Raw genomic sequence first — 27,919 nt, forward strand, 5'->3', positions numbered from 1 at the left:
AGCAGGTGTTTTTGCGTTATGGCGTACCGCGTCGGGTAATATCAGACAATGGTGTACAGTTTGTAACTGACGTCATGCAGCAGGCTATGTTTGTTTTGGGCGTCAAACAGTCACTTATACCATTATATCATCCTGAGGCCAATCCGGTAGAGCGGAAGAACCGTGATCTAAAGACGCAATTGGCAATTTTGGTCGAAGGTCATCATCACCATTGGCCCGATGCATTACCCTTCATACGTTTTGCCATGAACACCTCCATTTCGCAAGCCACTCAGCAGACGCCAGCATATCTCACTTTTGGAAGGGAGCTTCGCTCTCCTATAGATGCTCGTACTGATCTCCGCTCCATTATTGAATCGGAGAACTACGTACCGCAGGTAACGCCTTATCTACTTAAGATGGCTAGTACCTTGAAGGAGGCTAAGGAGACTATTGAGCAGCAACAAGATCGTAGGAAGGCATATAAAGACGCTGCGCGAAGGACCGATGGTTCTCTTGAGCCTGGTGATCTTGTATTGCTGAAGTCTCACGCTCTTAGCAACGCTTCTAAAGGTATTACTAAGAAATTTTTACCAAGAAGGGATGGACCCTACGTAATTTCTAAGAAGGTTAGTCCTACGTCTTTTATTCTGGCTTTCCCGGACAAGCCGGATGAGACTATAGGAAAATATCATCGTGCCACGATCTTCAACGTTACCACGCTCGCGAGGGTGATTGTCCTGAGCCCGTGGTTCCTAAGCGTGGTCGAGGTAGGCCTAAGAGGGTTTGATCGTCGCGTTGTTTACCGCTAGATCAAAAGGGGGAGGATGTAACGGAACGCACCCGAGCGGCGGTAAATTTCAAAGAGAGGTTAACGCGACCATAATTCTATACGATGGCCGCGTTGGTCCGCGCTCGGCCAATGGGAGCGCAGCGACATAAAATTTGTCATCGGCCGCGTTTTTGTAAAATAGTCGTTATGAAGTTAATGAGTCGTTAAGAGTTCGTTAAGAGTTTCGTTGAGGTTCTTTGTTAACTTATTGTAATAGTCTAAAGATTTCGCAATATAGGAATGTAATCATTGTAAAAGTGTTCAAATCTTTAGTAGTGAATAAACTATAGTGGATATTTGTGTTTTGTACTTCATTTCTACACAAACTCCATTATAACCTTGAAAAACATTAACGACGGGAAAAACGTCTTTCGAGTCAGCTAACGCAATTTTTATCTCATCAAAATTTTTTTGTAGAATAATTCGGAATCGAAGTCATGACATTTCAAAATACTACTCATAATACTCATTCATATATACTACCGTATTACGCGCGAGCGCGAGCGATGGCGACGTCGTGTTAATTCAACAAATTAGTCAGATTTAATTAGTCCTTACACAGTCACTCGCCTAACGAGAGACTTGTCAGCAGACTGCTGTAAGGTACGCCATGTAGAATTTCATTAGAAAATCGCTGGCAAAAATTTGTATGTAAAAAGATTCTACTATTGCTGTACAAATAACGCAAGGAAAATATTAAACTAAAAATGTTATGCACGCATTGTGTTTAAAAAAAGCGAAAGTACTAACCTACCTATTTTGATTAAATGAAGTGCAGTTTCAACAAAAATATTCACAGGAACCCACAATATAATAAATATTTAAAAAATACGGCTGCCAAAGTAACGGCCTTACAATTTTTCATCCAATTACCATTGCAAACTGTATCCAATTGAATTGATGTTGGCCCAAATAAAAAATTATGTAGGTCCAAATAACTACAAACACGTTCAACATTTATGACATAAAAATTATTTAATGACGCAATAGCGTTAATAGACGCTAGATTGTTGGAAGTGCTGCGTTCAGGTGAAACGCGAAGAAAATATCACGTGAATTTTGAATGACGTCATGGAAATCACAGAACGCAGAATAATTATAAATGTAACTTTGTTTTCACCAAACTTGAAATATAATTCCACTGTGAATATACCCTATACATTGATATATACATTGATGAATATTCTTAATGCATTTGAATTAAGAATTACTACGATAATTTTGAACTATACATCTAATCTTCTACGTTAATATAACAAATATATTCCTTTCTACATTCAGGAAAATGTTATTACAAGTTTTCATTAATCTTAGAATATCCTTCCATCTTATAATGCAATATTCCGAGACATAATACGATGCGTAGGAATGATGGGAATTGAAAAATAAATTGAATGCTTTGCGAATTATTTATAAACCGTAACTGTAATATATTTCACCAATGTAAGCATTGTTAAACAGGACGAAGAATAAGCAAATGTTGCTTATTAGTTTTAGATTTTGGATTTCACTAAATACCAAAATACATATTATATTTAGGATTGGGGTAAATTTTTTTGTTACAACAATTTATATATTGACTGGTAATATTCCTCAATTATGACGTTACTATGAGGAAAAATGTCTCTTTTAAATTGGAATGGAATGAATAAATTTAATGAGTTTCTCTGGATGTAATTTAGTTGCAGTGCAAACGAATATAAATATCTGCTTTTATAGTTTTCAAATAGGGCAACTATTGAATTACTCTTTTATACGCGTGAAATACAAACCCGAGTGCGACCAAACAGCTTAGGCGCGGTGTAAAAATATACTTTTGTTTTAGAGTCTACGATATGGTGAGTCATGAGACTCGAGAAGTGTTGCAGTTCCATTATACGACTTGGCCAGATTTTGGTGTGCCCACTTCGCCGAACGCATTTTTAGCATTTCTGAAAAAGGTTCGCAACTCGGGAGCTTTGGAGGCGGATGTAGGGCCCGCCATTGTACACTGCAGCGCTGGCATCGGAAGGTCTGGAACATTCTGTCTTGTTGACTCGTGCCTCGTCATTGTGAGTATCAACTGTTACATACATAAGTGTTTTGTAAAGGTATATAATGATTTTTGGAGGTTTGTAAATTTTTTGTTGGGGTTTTAGATCGAGAAAGAAGGTCTCGACAGTGTTAACATTCAACATATCCTATTGGAAATGCGTAAAGATAGAATGGGACTGATCCAAACACCGGACCAACTTCGTTTTTCATATCAAGCCATTATAGAAGGTGCCAAAAGATTTAGTCCCGATTATGTAAGTATACGTACTAGCTGATTATTATAAGTGAATTGCAAATTGAAGTAAACGCATGAATGAGCCCCTCCTGAGCGTGTAATAGAAGCGTTTACTTGTATGTTATTAGAGAGTCTTTGTATGCATATAAGGAGCAGAATCAGCATAATACATACCAATAGCATAATGTGCTATGTTCCAACAAGACAGAAAAAATATAACAAAAAGTCTATATAAATACTAAGAAGATGGGCCGTGCGCCATTTATATTAATATATCATACGACCATCAGTTCTCTTACATATATCTTATCTTATACCTTTAAACGAGCAATTCTTGTATATATATATAATTGGAATCTCGGAATCGGCTCCAACGATTTTCATGAAATTTAGTATATAGGGGGTTTCGGGGGCGATAAATCGATCTAGCTAGGAATTTTTTTTAGAAAATGTCATATTCGTGTTTCATTCGTGTTTTATCGACTTAAACTTACTTGCGTTTGAGTAGTCCCAATTTATTATGATTTTTCCTGACATCTAATGGCGAATAATAATACTATAAATGCGAAAGTTTGTGATGATGGATGCATATGTATGCGTGCGTCTGTTACTCTTTCACGCAAAAACTACTGAACCGATTGCAATGAAATTTGCTTCGTAGATAGCTGGACAACTGAAATAACACATAGGCACTTTTTATACCGATATTCCTACGGGATACGGACTTACGCGGTTTCGACCGCGGGTCACAGCTAGTTAGAAATATAAATGATGGATATCAGTGATGGCAGCAAGAAATAAGGTTAATTATAATTGTACTCGCCACTATGCAAGGTTGACGCGATTAATGGTTGTAACTAAAACCCACACCCCTTCACCTTCATGGGGATTTATTACAATCCCAATAATTAAGGTTGCACATTTGCATTTATTCGTAATAAAGGGTGCGTTGTTTTTTAATATTGATCATTTTAAAATCTGATGATGCAGTTATAGGCTTAATCGAAACCAGTCTCGTGATCCTTTCGGCGTGATTTCCTGGACCAGGCTTAGTTGAAAAATTCACTCTGTATAGATGGTATTTATTTTGTTCTATTCTTATTTCGATGCTATTTTTACCCGACTATGATAAACGGAAGGTTCTGTTCATCGCAATACGTACGATAGTTGACAAACCGGTTTAGTTCATTAAATTCTACACATTTATGACGATGAATGGTGACAAACTAAATTAAAATATTGAATATTTATATATTGGTTGTAAGATCATTGCAATCATTAATTTCTATTTCATATCCTTATGTACTCGTAAGAAACAATGAATAAGTAATCTCTTGGAGGACGAAGAGTAATATCTTACTTAAAATTTTGCCGATATATTAGGTTTTGTAGACAAAATTATATCGAATGTTTGTAAACGTCCTACATCCCGTTTTTGACATAAGACGAAAAGTAACTGCCATCATATTAGGGACGAAAGTAAAATGTTATAAACGATGAAAACGTGACCCTTTGGTCAAGAAAATTTTGTCGTGGCGCGCATGCTCCGCCGGTTCTTTTATTTAGCAACAAAGTTAGATTCGCATGTTGCAAAGTTCAGAGTTACTAGAAACACATCGTGCAGATTGCAGAATTGATAACGCATCTTGAATTGGTCCTGGAAATGGTTACTCAACAAAATATATTCAACACGAATATGAGATTGAAATCCGTTTCTGTCGTTCATAAAACTGCTTAGCTCAAAACAGTCAAATATAAGAAACGAAGCTGCTAAATCAATCGTCTCTTCATTCACCCAGAAAGAGGAGCCAAAAATGGAGGAGAGTATTTACTCGAGCGTCGCCGAGGAGGGGGAGGAGGAGGCGCCACCGCCGCCGCCGCCCCGAGCCGAGAGTCTCACCAAGGCGCCCGCTCGACCGCTCCCCGCTATACCGACCAGCACGTCACTTGGTAATATTACGTTCCGTTATTTTACTGACCACTTAACGCACAAAGACGTAGGCACGCTCACGCGCAAATGCACGCGCGCGCACTCACTCACCAGCACACATACGCGCGTACACACATAGACACATTTAGGGTTCAGGTGAAGCTAAAACTAAATACGAACCTCTTTGATCATTAATAACTATAGATAAAATTTTCTCCACAAGAAGGCTACAATATCACGAACGGGTAGTATTTAAATTAGTGATATTTAAACAAATGGTATTTAAACTTGCATAAAGTACCCTCAATGTATCCTCCAATACATCGCCTCCCGCAGTAGACATGTACTCCCAATCCAGACGCTATCTCACATGAAATCATCAAACAACAGGAAAAATAAAATTTACTTTTGACACCATTTCTATTAATAGATAAAGGGAAGAGGCGTAAATCAGTTTCCAAAATTGGCCAACAAAAGAATCAAAGCTGTAGGTACTACGCAGTGCGGGCTAAGAAGATATAAGGCAAAATGTAAATTGATATTTGTCGTATAGCAACCAGTCACCATATATTTTAATTCATTTACAGCTGTTCAAATAATAATAAAAAAATAAAACCCTTATATTTATGGATACCCTCACTCGTACATTCGATATATACTGCTATCTATGCATCTATTAATTACAGGAAACCTGAACTACACTGCGGCGGAGAGCTCCAGCTCCGAGGAGGGCCCACCTACACCGCCCGCACGGGACTGTCCCACGCCGGCCTCCTCCGCTGATGACGAGGATGAGGATCGGGATGAACACACCAATAACGAAACGTGAGTATATAACCAAATTTATTGGCTGGTCTGAAGTTGACGCAACTATCATCTTGTCAGTACAATCGATATTTTACGTTCTCCGAATAGACTCGCGGCTACCTTCAGCTCGGGCGTTGCTTGTATTTATGGATGAATGGATTTGGACGTTTGTATGTCTATTCACAGTTTAAATTGTAGTGACATAAAAAAAACAATATTAGTAAAGATATTCATGTGACACGGTCACAACCAGCCCGAAAGCCGTACTAATGCGTGATTGAATGTTTCCAGCGGCGAGAACACGGAGACGCTGCGGCGGCGGCGCACCCGCGAGCTGGCCGAGCGCGTCTCCAGCATGAAGAAGCGAGCGCGCGAAGCGGAGCGGTGGCACGCGCTCAAGAGGTCACTATACAAGCCACTCACCATTACATTCGGCTTCCTCCTAACCGGCATCATTATCTACTCATACGTCAAACACTAGACGCTATCGGCGTCTTTGCGTGCACGCGATTTGTTAATGATGCGGTATGGTCGCGCGCGGGAGTGTTGTGCGTCATGACGGGTGGGGGGTTATAAATAGTTGCATTTTTCACGTTTTTTGGATGTTGCATTTTTATTTTCCAAGCTAGGATGAATTCAGATTAATGATTTGAGCAAATAGGCTAAATATTTATGTCACAATATGTATGTATTTGTTCAATAGTCAGATCTGATACACATGTTATGATTCGACATGAGTGCCTTAGTCAGTTTTGACTCGCTATATATATAACATAGGGGGACTGTGGAAGATATTGTTAGTTTGATTATTGACTTGATTTTGCTCTCGAAACAACAATTAATACATTTTATTACTAATTGAATTTTCACTTACTGTTGTTGTTTCACATTCAGCAAAGTATTTTATTTCCAGAACAATTTTAAAACGAGCCCATGAGGTCTTTAAGGGGATTACATTGCTCAATGACCTTGAAGATTTGCTCACTGCGCTAGTGTTTGATTTTTTGGGTGCCCCCCAGCGATATGTAATGTTGTTAGAGTAAAAGTGACTAAAGATTAAGGAAGTCTAGAAATGTATCGTGCTGTATCGGAATTTGTTTGTCATCATTTTTACTTAATTTATGCTTTGTCTCAGAGGCAGTACTGAATTACATCTTATTATTGGTAAACCTAGTGTGCGTTTGTTGTGTCACTATCCAATTTTGTAAGACCCATCAATCGACATTTATCTAATTATTATGGAGTCTTCTACATGAAACATTCCGACTTGACCAATTTCCCGTACAATAATAGAACAAAGATCAGCTTTCAACGTTATTCGCGTTAGGCCGCTACCACAAATACCTACATACTAAGTAGGAATGTACACCAAGACCAGTGCCGGTAAGTTTTCATAATAAAATATTGCACAATGAAGCCCATTAGGAAAGGAACAGAATATGATGAAAATGAAAGAAAACATAATTTATGATCCGAAGTGTTTAAAGATTCACACCTTTTGCGTTCCCTTTTTTTATCACGTTTCAGCGTAATACAAATATACCACAGGTCACCATTTCCATTAATTAAAGTTTTAAACTTGAATGCCATCCCAACGGCTTGCTGATGTATGTGGTCCAATGCTCTTTGGAAGTCTCCATAAAGTTATTGTTTCATTGTCAAATTTGAAGAGAATTCTTTCAAAGCTCTTCATAGTTACATACCCCAAGCATTTACTAGGATCTTAGAAAGGCGACTATGCAATCCCATCTCAAAATTGAACACCGCCGGAGGTCGGCAAATTTATGTTTGAATCCGGATTCAAACCAAACCGGTCTCATGAGTAAACTACAAGATGATCGTCAATGTGCGTTACTCCATTGTAAATGCTCTCGAATGCATGAAAACTCTCGGCCGCAATTTCCAAGTCGCAATGCTGAAACACGTAGATCTATAAGCATGATTTCCTGTTTCAGACATGACACAACATATGACACTTTCATTTGATTTCGTTTGATTTCTTAATTTTAATAAGACGTTCATTTTTTTTAGTTCGATATAAAGGGGGTTTCATTTTAAATATGTATTTATATGCACGCAACAACTACGAAGCACTACTTTTAACGGTTCCACCTGTATGTAGTTTTTGTCATACCTTTTTAAATATCATGATTCGTTACCGCACCTGAGTCATGGTCAAGTAATTAAAAATTAAGTATTATTGAGACAAATTTGTTGAAATGCTTATATTTCTGTACTGAACAAAATTGTAACAATTTTCGTTTTATTGAATATTGTTATTACCCTTTTTACAGTAATTATTAACTATAGTTGAGGAAGAATCACCCTGTCAGCAATCTATTACATAATATAGAACTTCTCATAGCGGTATCCCATCGCAATTTTAGTGCTCCATATTTATCATATATTCATACGGAAGTCATTAGATGAAAATATATTCTAAAGTAGTTTTAAATTTATAGACACAGTAATATACACTTTAACAAATAATTTATCCATAGCTTTTTTAACTTTTTAGTGTTTACTAGTATGCACACATGTTTATATAATATATACAAATACGAGTATATACCATTAAATAGTTTTAGAATTCAGGAAATAATCTGCCTTGGATAAAGTAATTGAAATAATTGGTACAAATTTTTTATACATATTGCCTTACCTTATTCATCGATCAAAGCAGTCCACATAGATAATATTTAACGCTAGACATAATAGATACTATTTTGTATAATTTTCATTTTACGTTTTTTTAAACCGTTGGCGATAAATTCAGTCAACGTAGAACGCAACGAAGAATTTAAATTTAGCGTATAATTTATAATAATATAAACTTTAACACGTTCACTGCTGAAACAAACGTAAAAATGCTTGGAAACGGGGATGTGGCTTTACACGTCTAGCGTGTGACTCCGGCATCCGCGATAAATCGCGTCTCTTGTGCGTAAAACATCGGTGTGTTTTTTTGTCCAAGTCGCCAGTGCGCCAATGGCAACACATTTTTATCCAAAAATATATATTTTTTTATGATTTCTTCCATTTTTATTTATTTGCTTTATTTAGATAGTTAAGATTTTATTTTAATAAAACGAATAAGAACATATTTGGTATAAATAATAAAAAAAATTAATATACATTTAATTATTAAATATATTTATTTGCTGTTGTTACCACATAAAAAAAAAACATGTTTTAAAAGTTTAAAATGTAGACAATACAAAACAAACCAAATTAGTTTATTAATTAAATCCTTCATCTTCATAAACTTCTGAACATAAGATAATGGTGTGTGTATTGCGTTGTTGGCTTTATATTTTTTGGGCTTTCCGCAATAGCAAAAATACAAAGATTTGGGCCACGCCAATAGAGCTTTTCATAGAGAATTTCATATGTCATAGATTGTGAATGGACTACGTTTTATATACAAAAAAAGCTCTTTAATTTCGTTGGTTGACGTCGGCTTCGGGGTGACTGTAAGGGGCGATGGCCCCTTTCAGTGGTGGCATCGCCGCCTGCAACTACAGGCGGGGCACTGGGTGCGACCGATTGGTCGAGGGTGTCATTTCCGGGGGGAAGCCTGCGGCAGTGCGTTTGAGCCCACGTGATATCGCGGGCGATCTGCGGGCTACTGCAGGAGATCAGTGATGGCTCCGCTCGCCGCTCAGCGAGGTCGAGCTCTCCGGCAAAGTCCTGGTGAGCGCCCGTCAGCCAGCGGCGAGGGAGGGGGATATCATCCGTGTATCTGCTGTAGCAGACGAGTGACAAGCAGCTTCCTTGGGGCACGCCGGCTCTAATAGGGCACAACCGCCACTTGAAAACGCCTGTCTTGCAGGAAGGTGCCCACAGTCTTAAATACTCGTCCCTGAGTAGTAGACGTGGACAGCTTGTCCACGTCTCCATGTCGAGGAATACTGCGACTGATTTATAGTATATTTTCACATGTGCGGGAGCACACACTCCGCGTGTGCTTCGGGTCGAGCCAGGGTCGAAAAGTGGTTGTAGCTACTTGTACTTTTAATCAATGGGCTTTGGATTTTGGGGGTAAATTAAGCAGGATTTAACAATCTATTCAAGAAGCAAAAGAGTTGGGAGCTCTTTATCGTACTGGATCTGAATTAGAGATATGGTAATTTTGCTTTGCTGATTTGTTATTATTGTTCGTTATGATCGTTGTATGTATTTTAGTGGTTATAGCTGCGTGGACCATTTCCATGAATCATAAACATTTCTCCATAGCTGGCAGCTTCTGTCGGAGTTGGTTAAGTAGTCAACATGTGAAAATATACTCGTAGAAAGGAGACGCGTAACCGCCATGCAGGCACCACAACTCGCACCACCACAACTGCGTGCGAACCCAACGCCCCTGGCTCGCTCATGGCTGCCGCCACCAGCCAGGGTGAACAGGCAAACGCTGCCGCAAACGAGGCGAGTGCGCTTAAACTCGGCCAGGAACTCCCCGGCCACACTACTCAACCCACTGCTCCCCGCAGCGTCTGCTATGACTGCGAATGCTACTACCGCAGCACCGATTCCCATAGCACCACCCGTCGCGTCGCAAACCACACAATACATTAAGACGTCCAAGCCCTCCGTGATCGCCGCCCCTGCTGAGGGGATGAAGGCGAAGCGAGTGATGCCTCTGGACCACCGACTGCCCAAGGTCATCAATCAGTACACTTAACCAGGAGCAACCTTGTCTACCGGGAGAACCACATCTCGCCGACTGGAACTGCTCAACAACAACAACATACAATTTCTAGATTATATACACTCTATACAAGCGATTGAATAAGGATTGCATAAAATGTCATAGACTTATGTAACTGGTATAACGGGCGCATAAGCTAAAAATCCCTGTACGTCGTTTGTTAGTAAGGATAACGCTATACCGCTGCTATACAGAATGCGTAAATGTTTCTTAGTAAGACCGTTAATCAACATGTTTGCGTTTTGCTGCTATATTGTAGAAAATCAATTTTAATTAAATAAGCATTTAACTAACATGTAACATTTAATTTAGTCAGAATTTTACCAACATTTTGACATTTTTACACGCTTTTTATTAGCTTCACCTGTATGTTTGTATGTTTGTTTGTAACGACTTCTTTGGGCGCGATTTTGACCCACTTTAAACGGCCAGATTTCGTTCAAACTTTGTAGATTTATTGAGGACCGATGACAATACACTAATTTGATAAAATTATTCCATTTTTCAATTTGCAAAATATGATTTTTGTTAATTTATATAATTTTCATCTATAGTCGATAAGGTAAGAAAATTAATTAAAATTTTCGTCGTTCGAGTCGTGCAATAGTTTAAAATTAAAAAAACAAGCTATTATAAATAATCCAAACTAAAAAGTAGAAAATAAATAATAGTTTAAAAAAACTAAAAAACACGCTTTTTATAGAAAACCGAAATAAAAAATAGAAAATAAATTTAAATGAATTTAAATTAAGAAAATAGTGTTAAAAAATTCAATGAATATAAATTAATAATAGTGTGAGTAAAAAAAATTTATTTTATTTTAAAAAAAGCATGGGGTGCTTCTTAAGATATTATCGAAATCATAATCACTCTACTCATATCTGTCAATAAAATATCTATAACCCTTGACACCATGCACCCCACGCTTTTTTTAAAATAAAATATATTTTTTTTTACTCACACTATTATTAATTTATATTCATTGAAATTTTTAACACTATTTTCTTAATTTAAATTCATTTAAATTTATGTTCTATTTTTTAGTTCGGTTTTCTATAAAAAGCGTGTTTTTTAGTTTTTTAAACTATTATTTATTAATAGAATACTATATAATAATCGGGATAATTTAAAATAATTCAATTTTAATTGCTTTCATAATCAATCGATATATATCTACAAAATATCATTTAATTAAAATTATTTCACCGACAATACAAATTATTGGTACATTAAAGTAATTTAAAATATTGTGTAATAAATAATAATAAGATGGCTGAATTTGAATAGCGGTTTATTAATTTCAGGTTAAAATCGGAGGAAAACCCTATTACTGACAATGAAGACTGAGGAATTAGGTAAATTTTCTACAATAAAACGCTTAATTAAATAATAATATCACAAAATTTGTGAAAAAAAAATGCAATAACATAATACGTTCAATTTTATTGGCCAAAATATATTACTGGGCATCCGTCCTAATTTCTGATAGTTGATAAAACTTTTATAAAAATTACATTTAGGCATGTAGGTACATAACAAATCGCGGAGATTTTTCTGTTTACCAATCGTTTTCTATTAGTTCAAAATGCGATCGTTTCGTATGGATATGAACGTGGTAGAAAATATTTTGGGATACACTTTTGCTACTGCCTTTTTAATACGATGGATAAAATATCTATTGTCACTACGACAGTGAGTTGTGTTTCACAATTGGCTCATATGAAGCTGCCGTTCAAGTCCGTCGTCTCCTATTTTCTCGTAATTTGTAGAAGCTATAGAAGTTAGGTTTAGGGAAGGGAGTTTGATCACGTACTGACCAACTTTGACTGCCAAACATTAGAGACACCAATGATTGCTAACATTAAAATAAGGCTTGAAAAAACCTATAAATGTACGTCAAAGTGAAATTATCCACCTTGAAATAATAAACTGTGCTATAACTAAGAAGTATCTTATATTGGTCCTATCTTCCTGATTAACACGTCATATTCTTAAAAGAATGAGCTTTCATAGTAACGTTTGAACTAAGTTTCATTTTCATTTATAGGTGCTAAGCTATTTATTTAGGTTAGTCAAAATATCATAGATTTAAACTAAATACATCTTTATGGAGACCTTTCGTTGATGGCAAACTACTGACAATTAGTTGGTATTGGTACCTATCGTAATGTGTTATCAATATTTTGAAATCATCGTGTGATACTACCGAATTTAAAATAGATGTTCTATAAAAAAAGTCGAAATATGTTGCATACAAACGGGTTTTCAATAAAGATGTGTTTACTCCTCGGTTACGCAAACTGTCAATTTTATTTATATTTAGAATAAGCACAATGTAGTCAAGTTTCCTTTATTTTTATATAGTTAAGATTGGTTTGAATTTCACCTACTGGTGACTGTAGCCTGTACTTATTTATGTATGCACTATATCATCATGTAGGCTTAACTCGATGTACACTAACAAAATTATATAGCTATTAAACAAATCTTAGATGATTAGAATAATACACCCTAATGTGTATATTCACTACTTTGTGACTATTCTTCGTAGATTGTAGTTGAAATTATCTATATGTTAGTTTTTCTGAAATGTTATAATCGTATATACGCCTCATAAGCGTAGTCCCTACATTTGTGTACCATTTTTGCATTATATAAATATTTCATGTGTTATAAAGGAAGCTTATTCCGCACTAGGCTATTTGGCGTTAAATGTATGTAGTACGTGTTGTAAAATAATGGTCTTGTTGTATGAATTAGAAAATTAGACCTAAGTAAATTCCCATTGATGACTCATTATAATCTTTACGTTCTCGCCGAATATGAACATAATTCGTCATTTGGACATTGATTGTCTATCCTTCTGTCTATTCTATTCTAGCGTATAGTGTATGTTGTAAACTCAGTTTATAAAATATAATTTGATTCGACCTACCACATAGCTTTTGCAAAACAGTATTAATTGCACTCGTTTTGCCGGCCCATGTTATTATAATATGAGCTGGAAACTTTTCAACCTTACAAATATTCATAATGGTTACATACAGTTAAAATTATTCATTAATGAATGCCATACTTTACTATTAAGATTGAAATGTATTTTTATATTCACATTACATTCTAAATACCGCTGTTTATAACGTGCATATCTTTTATAAATATTGGATTTTTAAAAGTTTAAACGTATGAATAAGTGAAAAGTCTTTACTGCAATTTAATATAGGTTCCATTTTTAGTTGTATGACTTCTAGGATAATAAGGATGATGTATATAACTATAAGGAATATGGAATTAATAAGCAACATATAACAACAAACATAATCTGCCTTAAAACATAATCTAACATATATTTTTATTGACAGATAAGCAACTGTTGATACATGTAATGTTTAGCGTTAGTTTTAGTCATAGAACGTTTCTTATGTTATATACAGGTAAAAATTTATTATTTTCTTTTGAGTGAAACGTTCAATAACAATAAAATGTTCACTTTTTACCGCGCACTACTACTTTGATTAAATACACTGGTCGATGCTCTTTGGATGTTATCTTTTATTTCTATCTGTTTATTCACTTATCCTGCAAGTCATAAGTAAATCCCTTTTATAATTTGATAGTTATGTGATGGCAATCAAAAACGAAATTCGACGCAAGAATATTAATCAAAATTCAATTTAACTTCTTTCGTCATTGGTTCTTTGTCAACCGACTTCAAAAGCTTCCACTATTTTTTTATGTTTGTTGACTCGGAACTTTAGACTGGGTGAAACAATTTGATGATTTTTATTTATTTGATAGATGGTGCCGTCTGTGTTGTCCCATTTAAATTTGGTGTTGTTCTGACAATTTGAGGCGGTGTTGTTTGTTGTTGAAAACAATAAGAAATATTTTAATCAGAAATTTCATTCTTTCGTTGGAAAAAAAGTTTCTGGAAAAAAAAAATTTCATGAGTTTATTCTTTATTAAAATGAAGCCCCATTCCGTACATGCTGCGTTCTTTATTTACCCCTATCGTATAAGTAAAAAAGGTATACATTTCCTGTAAATTTTATAATAAATCATAAAGATAAAGGTAAACAAAGACCAAGGCATTATAAATATACAAATTTCTATATGTAGGCGATCGAGAAATAAAAAAAAACCTTATTTATTGGATAGTTTATTACGGTTATTAGATCAAAGAGAACCACACACATTTATATGTATTCCAAATGCAATGGCACGTAAAATGGCTACAGAAACCGTACTACAAGGTCTACATAGATTTTCAAAATTCGTTGGTAATTCTCACTTCAGTAGTCTACTATGAAATACAAAATGGTTCTAGGACAATTTAATGCATTATCCTACCATTGGTAACAAAAAAAGTACACTCCACCGTATTTTATAAATGCTTGATGCACAAATACGAATGAATATAGGTAATTACATCATTGTTAAATATTACTTGCTAAAGAAACAGATTTAAAGCATAGTCAGAGTTTATTTTTGGATTTGTAGAGTTTATTTTTCGTATATTACATACTACTGATTAAAATGTTCTTTTTACTGCAGTATCACTCAAGTTTTACGTATTACAATTTGTCTAAATGTCTTATAATAACACTTTTTATAATCAGTAGAATTCCAAGTTGTAAAAGTAATTAATTCGGTCCCCACACACCTGAAGTTCCTCAGGCGCTGTGCACTGTACACACTCTTAATAATAAACTTGATATTCATCATTATTGCGCAATAAATGACCAAAATCTTAACCATATTTTCTAAAGAACACAATGTTCTCAATGTTTTCTTTTTCCAAAATAGCAATGCCAATAATCTCGAGTAATGGAGACTCCATAAACACAGCTCCATTTCAATTTATGTGGTAGATATAACCTTTTGCTTCATTTTTATAATTTCAGATTTCCCTGATCATCCGATTTATAAGTATAACAAACACACTTTCTCCAAAAGTATTGATTATTTTCAGACACATATTATATTAATTTTAAACAGGTACAACATTCAATTTTACGATTTTCTCACAGCTGGTAGTATTGCTTATTATTGGTTACCAATAAATCGAGGGAAGGCCTCTTAAATAATTGAGGACACATATTTTATATTTCTCATAAACTATTAAAATTATCTTTCCATGCGAAAGATATAGAGTAAATATTTAAACAGTATCGTAAACTGAAAGCTATAAATCTAAGTTTCACTAATATACACGGCCATAATTTGAACATTGTTTAAGATCCGATAAAGGTACATTATAATTTACAACCATTTTTAAACTTTAGCTAAATACACCAAAAATATATTTTTATACTCTTAGCAATATTTTATTGAATTTGCAACTTCTATCAATTAAACGACTACAGAGTAAAAACCATCGTTTAATACATTTTACAATAAATATATTTAAATTTACTTCAATCATTAAAACGTTAATGAGCCATTCACACATAATATTAAAATGGTAACTATTCAAGTTTTGATCACTTTTAATCTCACTACCAGTTAGTTATAAAATAGATACCTTATTCATTACCTATTGGAAGAATGTATCCGTTTAGGTTTTAAAAATCTTCATTAATATTGTATAAACTTGATACATCACTGAAAGAAAGTATGCAAAAACTCTGCGCATTAGCGTTAAGTTGAGGCAATCTATTTACAAAATACAAACGATCAATATTCTTTAAGCATGATACTCGTAGCGACATTGTATGGAGCAATTTTTTAAACAGCGACATCAAAATGTATATGAATTTAATTTTTACGAAGTGTGATGGAAGTAGTTGGAATAAATCGATTGGCTAAGATACTACCCACACAATTTATAGTATACTTACTTTATATTACAATATATTACACGTTCAATATAATCGCAAAACATTGATTCACAGTAAAGTATAGCGTTATAGTATAGCGTCATATGACGTATAGAAAATGTAATTTAACATTTATGGTAAAAATTTGAGCTCTTTGTGACAGACATCTTTAAAATGGGCAAAAATATTTATCTGTTTAAAAAATTACATAATCTTTTTTATACTAACAATTCCTTTTTATTGACAATATCGGCTTACTATATTATGTACTATGAGATAATTGTTATATTTTTCGCATGCAATCGTAGTATCGATGACAAAACATTAGAGCTTATATTTAATTTTAGTTAGATATCTTACAACCAAAATGCCCATTCTGAGCAAGAATTTTACTTTAAACAATTACGTCCCTTATATAAATGTATTTTTGAACAACATCGAGATATAAATAAATTTCTTAGAATTTAAACATCCATCCTCTTTTCATGCATACTTACAAAAGTTTCAACAGAACATAAATATAATATTCTCTTTTAATACATATTTTAACTAGTTTCAACAGCCAAAATTTTATAAAAAATACCCATCATTATTTACACAAATATTGCTTCAAAATAGTACAAGTTTTGAGTATATACTTTGGATAAATAAAGTTATCACGTTTTAAAAACGGATTAATAAAAGTTAATACTCATCACAGAAATGTCTAAATTATAATTGTAAAAAATATGTAATACATAGACAAATATCGATAAATATATTATTCTCCAAATATTATCTCCATTTCGTGCCTGTGTTGGCATTTTCATCTATAGTTATACACACCAAACAGTCAAAAACTACAAATTTTAAATATGAAAATAGTTTCCTTAGCGCATTTTGTTTATTCATCATTACATACTTACCACATACACGGACGTATTTATCATAAAGCTTATTAGTAAAAATTTATTTGAACAAACTTTCACCGCTATGTACAAATATTACAATTTTTATAATTAATTTGTTTTCATGTTAGGGATTAGACAATATTAATTATAGATAATTATAATGTTAAATAAAACTTACATCATAAAAGTTTTGGTTCAACGAAGATCTCATCTACTTATTTACATTAGGTGGAATATTTAATAGAAGACTTGTTCATTGCTGTGAATTACACAGGTCAATAACAACCAGAATGCAACCATGTCTCCCTCTACGGAACTTATTGGTCTACATATGCCACAAATTTAAAAATTACCATGGTATACACTAAACATCAGTTGCAATGAAAGTTGTGCCTCCCTTATTCTGAAGACGCCACTATCGCGTCAAATATATGTCGTGGGAAGCAATCGGTTTTCCACAGCACAAAATGTTTATATCCATTCGGGTGTCGGAACGATGACAGATTGTGCTCATCTGGCGTTGGCTGCGGCTTCGGACTCGGCGCCGTCATGGTACTCGTGGAAGCACGGGACGATGCACAGGTTCGTGCGACATTCGGGGCAGTGGTATTGCGTTTTGCGGCGAAGGATGCGGCCGCACTCGTCCACGGTGTTCCAGCAGAAATTGCAGCTGAGCGGCGGGCCCGAGCGCACGGCGGGCGTGTGGCTCGCGCGCGGCGCTGTCCCCACCGCCTCGCTCGACGTGCTCGTGGACGTGGTCACCGGCAGCGAGGCGGGTACGGACCCGCTCGCTGAAACCGAGGGCTGGCGGTCTAGCACGGCCACCGTGCGGATGAGCAACGATCCCACTGTTTGCTCGGGCTTAGGGCGTCGACTCTGCAATTTGTTATATAATTGCTATTAAATTTACATACATTATGTAGAAACTGTAGTATTTGTTATAGGCGCCCGAATAAATAATAATAACGCGCATAAGCTGTTTGCAACCGTGAAGCTAAAACGATTGCAAAAATTGTTAAATTTTGAACTACGTATAATTCGCCAAGCGAAATATTTCAAACTTTATCAAAATGCTATCGTTCACATAAAAATGTTCTTCTCAAAACAGTACTGGCCACAAACCAAAGAAATCTTATATTACATTGATTATTAAAAAATTAAAAACCTTCGGGACAGTATATTGCGGGTACGATTCATGTTTCTGGAGCATTGGAGAAGAAAGCGACGCTTCGATAGCGGAGAGCATGGGCTCCGAGGTTTGCTTGCGGACCTCGCGCTCGTCGGGCTGCACGCGATTCTGCCTTTTGAAAAATTTCGAGCGTCGCAGTCGGAGATCTAATTGTGAGTTAATTGTGTCTGTGAAAAGTTTGGCAGATATAGTTAAAACGCTAATTGCATATTTTCTAGCCCAGTTCTCGAAATAATAATTGTAATCAAATATGATCGATTTCTGTATCAAATTAAAATTATAAAATTTATTAATTTAATTTTTTCTTAGAATAAAAACGATCAATTCTCATAAAACTTTTCTCAAATGATAGTTTTGTGTGAATTGTGAAAGGATAGTGAAAGGCTTTAGGAAAATTGAAATAATATTTTATAAAATAACCACATGCTTTATTGCCTATTTTGGTATAATGTAGTGCTACGCACAAATTTACAAAGATGACATGACATTTATTACCCAATATGTATCGACATGACCGCAGTTAATGCACAATGTGTTATACATTAATACATTGTATATACACGCCGTATTTATTCTACTTAATTTGAATCATATTGAAAAGTATTAAAATAATTGACAATTTGTCTAAAGTACTCAAACGTCTTTTTAATACTGAAAAATTATACACAGTCTCAGGGGTCACTACTAGAGCGCCACTTTACATTAAATGCCCTAATCTGGTAACAAAACTTACACAGTCTACCAATTTACACAAAGTGTTCTATGAGAGTGAAATTCAAGAGGAGCAAGAAATGTCTGACAGTGCTCAATACATTTTACGGTTACCTTACCACACTTCTACACAAAATGTGAATATATACTGATTACAATGATTTATCCAGAAGACTTTGATTATGCCAGACATTTCCAATGTTAAACATAAATTAATTTCCTTTATAACTATTATTAAGTATATTATTTTAAAGATTTTGCTTCAGTATACATATTTCAATTATGATAATGATCGCATGCATAATTATTTACATTTTCTTATTGGCCAAATACAATATATTATTAGAACCTCCTTCTCCACCCTTACAATACTGTATACAAAATAAATCAGCACACTCAACATATCTTCTGTAAAAAAAAAGCTACTGCAAAGTACACTATAAAAAGCTTAGAATATTTAAAAAAATCAGTCGAAATGAAAGAGATCTTGATTACTGTTTCCATTCTAAAGTAAAAATATCGCCAAAATGAAACATTTTTCTATTCGAATATTACTCAGTCATTGGCATGCTTATAAAGTAACTCAAAGACAACTTATACAATCCCTAACGTGAAGATTCAATTATTTAATAACTTCCCACACTAATATTACTTGTAGGACACAATTTAATACTACCTTATTTCTATAAATGCATGGTATCTATTTCGAACATGTCTATATACATACACATGGGATCGAGATCGAATTCTGTAGAAAATAGATAGTGTAGGCCTGCACGCAGCAAATCATAAGTAGGTTTACTATTATTTGCTTATTAATTCGGACATTTAGCGTTATACAATTTACTTAGTTACCTAAATACACAATTAAGGCTATATAATTATTACAAAAACGTACGTTATTTGTATATGCTTCCTATATTAAATTATTGCATATATACTATCTAAAAACATTTTTTTTTACGCAATACTGAACAATGCTGCAATTAATTACTTTCTAATTTTAAAATAATTAATATAACCTTTTATATCAAATGTTTTAGAAATTGTATATAAATATAATTATAACCAGGTGTACGATATGAATAAAAACATTTAAAATGTTAATAATGGACCCGATTACATACTAAAATTAAAAACCAAAAGACCTTTCCAATTAAACATGCATAATACATGTGTCAACACCTATTTATGTTAAGGAAAACTACCCTCTAAATTAACTAGTGTTATCAGCATAAGATATTGTTGATAATACTTTACAATCAACTTTGGTCATTAAAATGGTTATTGTGTAAAAGCTATTTAGTATATAATAATTTTTTAGGCCTTAGCGTGTGTTTTCCAGAAAGATAAATTAATTTTTTTCTATTTATACGGCTTGTAGAAACATGTTCGTGAGATCGCTTGCTACTTTTATCTCGCGCCGGCGATCTTGAAAAAGTTTTCGCGTTTATAATCTCTCTAGCAATCAAAGTAGATTATTAACCGTTCCGAAATTGACCGGGTTCTTCAATTATAGAGCTACAATTATAATAAGAAGCCGCCAAGGAAACATTAACAATACGCATTATTATTTTTTCTGCGCATTCTCTATTATTATTTTTTATTCATATCGTTAACCAATTTTTAAAGTACGCTACGAATAGAAAATAGTATGGCAAGTTGGTTAAGAATAAATTGTGGGATGTTCAATTTGACTTGTAAAAATATACCACGAGAACATTAAGTACATTTCTGAATACACCTATACAAAACGTAAATAATATTAAAAATACAACTAGAGTGTTGCAAACAAAATATAATCGTAACGTAAGTAGGGTGATCCTTCTATACAATGTACTATTAAAATAATAAATATATATACCACCGGGGTAATATCGAAATTCCAAATAAAAAAATACGTATATATATATATACGCAACAATGCAAATTGGTACAGGCCGACTAGCTAAATCTCTTCAAATAGTTGCGCAGGTTGTACCTATGGACTGTGCTTCAAATGGATTTATTCTTAATATTACCAGAAAAGTTTGGGCTCGGTTTCATTGCGTGATTAATAAATTGCAATTATTTTTACATTTTTAATTGAATTGCTATTAACCTATGCACGTTTGCGAATTAAGGTGCCACGATTCAACACAATAACACATAGCATTAGAGCAATCTTCATATTAACGTTACTGCCTAATCGAATTATTTTTGTGATGTTTACCGTTCATTATATTATGCAAGAATAACTTATTTATACAAATATTTACAGCTATTAATGATAAAGCCCGCATTAGAGCAGCATTCTGTTTTGTTTTTTATCATCGAGATGAACATATTGAGTATATTGGTTTACACTATTGTATTTGCGCGAAATATAATAATAATAAAAATCTATACAATATTATTATTATTAAAATGGATTTTTATACTTCTTATCGACACCCGCACTTATTTTGATTTTCATATAAAAGTAAAGGTACGATTTTAAGTAATAATTTAAATGATTTTGAGATATTGTTATTTCGCCCAGCGTTTTCACAATAACCACAAGGAAATTCAGCCTTTCGCATAAAAATACTTGAAGAAAGATTTTTATTTCTGATTTTGAATGCAATAGTATTGTCTAAAAGTATATAAGAAATTGTTTCGCCAACATTCTACCTTACTTAAAAAAGAAATGCATAAATACAATACAATTACAAAAATACTTCTGCTATATAAATTTAAAACATACTGAAGATCTTGCTCGTTTGTGCTCAATAAAAATTAAGCAAGTAAATTTTTTAAATGTAATAATATTTCAAAATACTATCACAGAATTACGTTTCACTGGTAGACACATAACTGATGCATAATCAATCACAACTAAACTATACGTAAGAATATTTAAGCGGAGGTAGATTTCATACAAATGAACTTAAGCTGCCTTTTGTGTTATGATTTAAAGCTCAACAATGCAACAACATGGTCGTTAGAACTTCACTCTGATCCTATCGTAATAATAATAATAAATTCGCTATCACATTTCACATATCTTACAATCTAAGTAATGCATAGTATGGTACTAAAGCATTTACAAATATCTTATAAACCTTACTGTTCTATTGAGATCTAAATATACTATTTTATGGCAATGTATCACCCGATGGGGATGTAACGTCGCCCAGCGTTACACTCCAAGCGCATCCACTTTTTTTCACTGTACTGTAATACACTTATCCTTCTTGTATCCTCTGCGTTACCTTAACGGCAAAGTTCAGTGAAGAATTGCGTTAATACCACATAGATGGGCAAAAGTTCTTATACTTTGAGGTAAGAGAATCAAAGTGGAATATACTATATTTACAATACAGTGATATGGCATGCAAGATTTCGATACTCAAGTAGGTATGTTTTAAGTCTGATAGAAATTGTCCAGAATACAATTGCAATGTCTGCATTGTAGAATGCATATATTATGTCTTTGTGACACATCTGTTTCTGTCTCATCAAGTTTTGAAACCATTAGTCGAATTGGTAACATCTTCCGTTTTTTGAAGTTCGTTGAACAGTATTTTACATCATCTAATGATACAGGAGCATGTGTTTTTCCATGTATATCTATGTCGCTGGAAGATTTATTCTTTTCACATGAGTAGCAACCAGTATTCCTGACTACCACACTTATACAAATTAGGGTGATTTTTCTTCTGTGTCGCTCGATCCTCATATAAAAAAATAGCTCTTCTCAACATATCTTAAAGTCGGAAGACCTCAATTTTAGATGTACGAGTTAATATCTTCCAAGTAAGTCACGTGCTCGGGCCGCAAACTGAGTAACTATTTACAGGGGCATTTGCATGTTGACGACACACCACGGGTCGGAGGGCGCGAGCAGGAGCGGCAGGGCGGGGCCGGGCGGGGGCAGCGGCCCGCCGGCCCACCCCGGTCACAACGAGTACGACTCGACACCCTGCGCCCCGCTAGCCGCGTTCTATTGCATCTGGTAGTTTACGTTCAGCGTCGAGTTGTTCACCTGCACCTGGAAGTCCTGCGGCCGCGGGTCGAGGAACCCGACGGGCACTGAGTGCGGCGGACATATCAGCGCCATCTGCTGCTCCTGTTGCGGCATCTCCTCTTTAGTTTCGATCGGCGGTGTCGAGTGCTCGCGCTTGATCCTACTCTTGATACTTGGTCTGTTGTTGGGGTAGCCCTTCTTTTTGTATTCCAACCACAGTGTTCTGTTGTTCACGCCGAACAATCGTGCCGCTTTACAGAACCCAATACCACCAATGCGCACCGCTTCCAATGCTCTCTGAAAATTTTCCGCAGCCTGCGGATTTGTGGTGCGCCGTCGTTTTGGTTGATTTGGAGCTGATATGTCATGGGTTGTTTGAGCTTCCGCCGCACAACTGGGGCCCGGCGAAGGGCCAGGTACCCCTAAATTTTGACCGTAATCGTTTATTTCGTGATCGGTGTGAGGGTTGATGACATTGTTGATATACATTCCTGGGTCTGGTTGCAGCCCTGCCCCTCCGATACAAGCGGCATTTGGGTATCGCGGGTAAGTGTGCTCCAACATACTCCATTGTCCTCCTGGGAAGAGAGATGAATGATTTTGTATAATACAATTTAAAAAAATATATATATTCAAACTTAAAAAAATAATAATATTCATTTATCTCCCTTCCCTGGAAAATAGAACATACATCCCGAACTTTTTACTTACTATTTTAGAACAATATAATACATTTTCAACATATACATGCTGTATTATAAAAATTGATGTGATTGTATGGAATAATGCAAAATAAGGTGAAGATTTAAATGAATATTATCAAAGTTCAAGAGACCAGGGTAGTGAGTAATTTAAATAATTGAATCATTGAAGCAATGAATAATGAAGTACAGAGTGACAGTACCTGACATACCTTGTGCTATTCCCACTGTGTTGTTATCGATTGTCATCGGGTCAACATTTAGATTATGTGCATCTCCAGGCTGAAACAAAAAAAATATATAATCAGTTAATTGGCAAATTAGCAAAATTGTTTGAAATTTATCATGATTTTTTATTAAATGGCAAATTAATTCCAACATTATTTGTGAACTTTTTATTAGGGTGCTATTGGTGGACTTTCTAGAAATCTTAAGAATATTCTAAATCAAAATATAGAAGTTAAAATTTCATGTTAAAATGTACTTTTTAAATACATATATATTCAAATTTTAAAAAATAATAATATTCATTTATCTCCCTTACAAGTACACACAAAACTACCCAAATATTATATACCTGCTGAATGACATCCATCCGTTCTTCATATTCTCTCATGCGTCTTTGTTGAGGCAGACTGCTGAGTGTGATAGTCTCGCCACGGACAATGTCATGTGAGTTTTGCCCATACTCATCATTCTTAACTTCATCATGCACCAGATTGCCTAGAGTTGTAGAACCAGAAGAACTTTTCCGGCGTCTATAGAAATAAAAGATTTATGCGATTTATTTATTGATTGCATTTTGAAAATATGTTTTTAGATATTCAGTTATACATGAATAAAAAATGTTTACAATTATCAAATTACAAGTTAAAAATATAGTATGTAATTATTAAACAGAATACAAGTTTACCTTTTTCTTTTATTACATGGAGATGATGATGGTGAAGCGGAAGGCCTATGTGATTCCATAGATTCCCCTGCTGACTGGAAGTCTGATGATGTATTTTGCCGTGTGAGAGATGTTGAATCAGGCATCTCAGTGAGACCTTTGATTTTCAGTAATTTTGCAGTGTCCAGTACCTTTAAGAAATAATGTTCATTATTAGAAGAATTTTTAGTCATAAACCTTTTAATGCTATAAAGTTAAAAATTTTATAATATAATAACATTTGTAAATTAGTATCAACTAAAGATTTTGATTTACCTGTGGCAACTGCTCTTCTGTAACATTGACCTCACCATAGTACATGAAGTCTACCATTGTGCGAAGGTCAGAGAAAGATACATCTTTCAAGATAACAATTGGGTGACGTGATGGATTGTCCACAAAAAGAGCCTGAAACATTAATTATAATTTCTAACTTTCTTTTTATCCCGTGTACTTAATGTTTAAAAATGAGTGTCTAAGTACTTCATGTGTTACAAATTATTATCCATGGATTGTCATGATTCTGTGCTAGAATTTTTAACTTTTTTTTTTTAATAATTCCCAATATAAGCCTCATAAACAATGACATAAAAAAAACATAGTTACATTTCACATTAAAAAAAAAAATAGAATAATTTAGATACAACAATGAAAATATTTGTACCTGAAAATATGTACTGCATGCTGAAAGGACAACTTTATGAGCTTGTAAGTGTTGGCCCTCGGCTGCAAGTGTGACATCTACAAGTGTCTTGGTGTTTAGAAGTGTTGTAAACATCGATATAAAGTTTGGTTGGTGGTTATTCCACCGTAAACTGTATTGTTGTGACATTGTGACTGCCTGGAAGAAATAATTTATCATGGCAATATAATGAAAACATAAATAGCATTAAAAATGGTTATATGTAAAAAAATATTTTCTATACCTGTTGTACTATCCCTTTCAAATGTAAAGGTTTACTACTTCATAGGCAACCACTCTGTGAAAAAAGAAATGTTTTATTAACGAAAAATATATACATATTACCTTTTCATTTTATTTGACTATCCCTACAATGTTGATTTAATGAGGTGTTATAATATAATACAAGCTGTTTCGCCCTGCCTCTGCTCAACTAGAAATTGTTTTTTTTTATCTATATATACACAGCCTTTGTAATTTGGGTATGATTTAGCTTCCTTATGCTTAATGAATTCAATTTGGATCAGCAGTTCCTGAGATTAGCAATTAGCATGTTCAAACAAGCAAACAATCTCTTCAGCTTTGAAATATATTGCTATTTGTTTTACATTTCATTACATTTTATTTTGCATCAATAAATTTCGCATTGCAGTTTTATAGTTTTTCCTTATAATTCTTTAGTATAATATAGTTATGTCGTTTCATGAGTTCCTCTTTTTTAAATATCTTACAATATACCACTTGAAATAATTTACTATTACAATAGTGGAAGATTATTTCAAACTTAGTTCAGTTTTATGAATACATTCTTGAAAGACAAATTTATTAAGTTTATATGTGATGTTACACATCTCTTTATGATAGAGGTGTAAATAAATATTCATATGCCTTAAGTATTTTCGCCATGCTTTGAACAATCAATGAAAATTTTATAATAATTATTTTACTTTTACATTCGCTCTGGCTGTGCTTTGTTTATAGGGTGTTATTTTGTTTATTTAATTAATTCCAGATATGAAGTTATATGAACATCAAAAATATCAAATTAGCCATACCATGGTGCTATAAAAAGTTATTGACTAGAACAGTATATATTTCGGGAAGAGGGTAGAGAATTTATTTTGGGGAGAGCATAGAGAATTTATTTTGAGGAGAGGGTAGGTAGGGAATTTATTATGGGGTCTTAACATTCTCTTTAATGTTTATTTAGTAAAAAGTATTTATACGAGATATTATGTGAATCTTTATTACGCAAACAATGCAAACTACAATAACACTTATTGTCAACCGCGTCGCTCTCTGTCATCATAGTATAGAATTCGTGCCTCGACTTTTCAATTATAACAATTATGTTATCGATACTCACATCCACATATTACCTTCAAAATATAAATGAAATGCGCTGCGCATTACAACTTGCTTACTTAAATCAAATCAGATGCACAAAAAAACACAACGAATGCTGATGAGGCCACTTCCGACAAATGACATCAATCAATAACAATGTTATATCAAAGTACTTAATTTATTTGGTTATTCAATAAACACTTACCTGTACCGCTTATTGCAATAAATCATTTAAGTATCAAATTCATACGCACAAATTAGTGAAAATAGTGATTTTACGTAAAATAAATCTTAACCAACCCACGCTAACAATAACCAATCTTCAAACCCACGCCAACCGGTATTGCCATTAGCCAATATAAATAATACAAACTTTTTTTTATGCACCTATCTGTTTATTTTACTTAATTATAAACAAAAAATATGGCTAGGTATCGTATATTTATTTACCTTATTAGGTATACTACTAATGGTTTAGTTTAAAAAGGCCTAAACATAACTTAAAGAATGATTACCTTCTGTTAATATAGTGAAGTATTTTTTGGTAATTATTTTGGTATACTAGCATGCTAAAATGTATGTACATGTCATACACATATTTATTAATAATCGGAAAATATATTACATTGTACTATGTGCAGTATAATTTAAACTCCGCTTACTCGAGGGCTGCAGGAATAAATCAGTGTTTTAAAATAACAGACCACACCACAAAAGAGTTCGCCTAAAAAAATGTTGCCACCTGGTTGCCAGTATTAATATGTATCAAAGGCTCTCAAAATAGGGCTATATAATAAAAAATGATAAAATATAATATTTTTTTAGCTGGCAGTTTACAACGTTTTATGATAGGAAAAAATATGGGTGCCGAAATCTTATTAGAAATAATTGAAAATATTATTCAAAAAGCCCCACTAAAACAGACAAATTTGACGTGACGTCACAGTTCTGACAACAATGAAGTCATAGAAAATGGTAGGAAAATTTTAATATTTGTACACCGGTATCCATTTTCGTTAATAAATCGTCATGAACTAATCCTCTTTACCTGTAGAACAATGAAAAAACCATTTTATAAGTATTTTATGGTAATGACACAGAAAGTTCAATATATAAGGTTATAATATTTAGCTATT

The 27,919-nt window shown here is 34.0% G+C and overlaps 2 protein-coding genes across 6 annotated transcripts in view; one reads left to right on the forward strand and one right to left on the reverse strand.

Annotated features, from left to right (window-relative positions):
• LOC119835403 (tyrosine-protein phosphatase non-receptor type 61F-like) overlaps nt 1–14,068 on the forward strand; it is an 18,902-nt gene extending 4,834 nt beyond the window's left edge. The window contains exons 4-9 of one of the 2 annotated variants that reach the window (XM_038360170.1): nt 2,637–2,862; nt 2,950–3,099; nt 4,880–5,030; nt 5,697–5,835; nt 6,109–6,219; nt 11,830–14,068. In XM_038360170.1, coding sequence (XP_038216098.1) covers nt 2,637–2,862; nt 2,950–3,099; nt 4,880–5,030; nt 5,697–5,835; nt 6,109–6,219; nt 11,830–11,872 — 820 coding nt within the window. In that variant the 3' untranslated portion in view covers nt 11,873–14,068. Of the gene's footprint in view, nt 1–2,636; nt 2,863–2,949; nt 3,100–4,879; nt 5,031–5,696; nt 5,836–6,108; nt 8,906–11,829 lie in introns of those variants that run through there. The other variant, XM_038360169.1, reaches the window with a different exon arrangement.
• A 606-nt stretch (nt 14,069–14,674) lies between these two features.
• On the reverse strand, nt 14,675–27,116 carry LOC119835500 (protein jim lovell-like). Of its 4 annotated transcripts, none has more exons than XM_038360378.1 (9): nt 26,989–27,116; nt 25,681–25,734; nt 25,419–25,595; nt 25,031–25,162; nt 24,737–24,906; nt 24,401–24,581; nt 24,036–24,105; nt 18,400–18,590; nt 14,675–18,110 (listed from the first exon to the last, which is right to left on the reverse strand). In XM_038360378.1, exons 3-9 carry the CDS (start codon nt 25,584–25,586, stop codon nt 17,745–17,747), a joined length of 1,278 nt encoding a protein of 425 aa, XP_038216306.1. In that variant the 5' UTR covers nt 25,587–25,595; nt 25,681–25,734; nt 26,989–27,116; the 3' UTR covers nt 14,675–17,744. The 4 variants fall into 4 exon arrangements, with proteins under 4 accessions (XP_038216306.1, XP_038216305.1, XP_038216304.1 ...); XM_038360377.1 differs by having other exon boundaries at nt 24,027–24,105; XM_038360376.1 differs by lacking the exons at nt 14,675–18,110; nt 18,400–18,590 and adding an exon at nt 18,830–23,700.
• Between the last annotated feature and the right edge of the window lie 803 nt (nt 27,117–27,919).

Source organism: Zerene cesonia, chromosome Z (assembly GCF_012273895.1).
Source record: "Zerene cesonia ecotype Mississippi chromosome Z, Zerene_cesonia_1.1, whole genome shotgun sequence".
In the NCBI taxonomy this organism is placed as follows: domain Eukaryota; kingdom Metazoa; phylum Arthropoda; class Insecta; order Lepidoptera; family Pieridae; genus Zerene; species Zerene cesonia.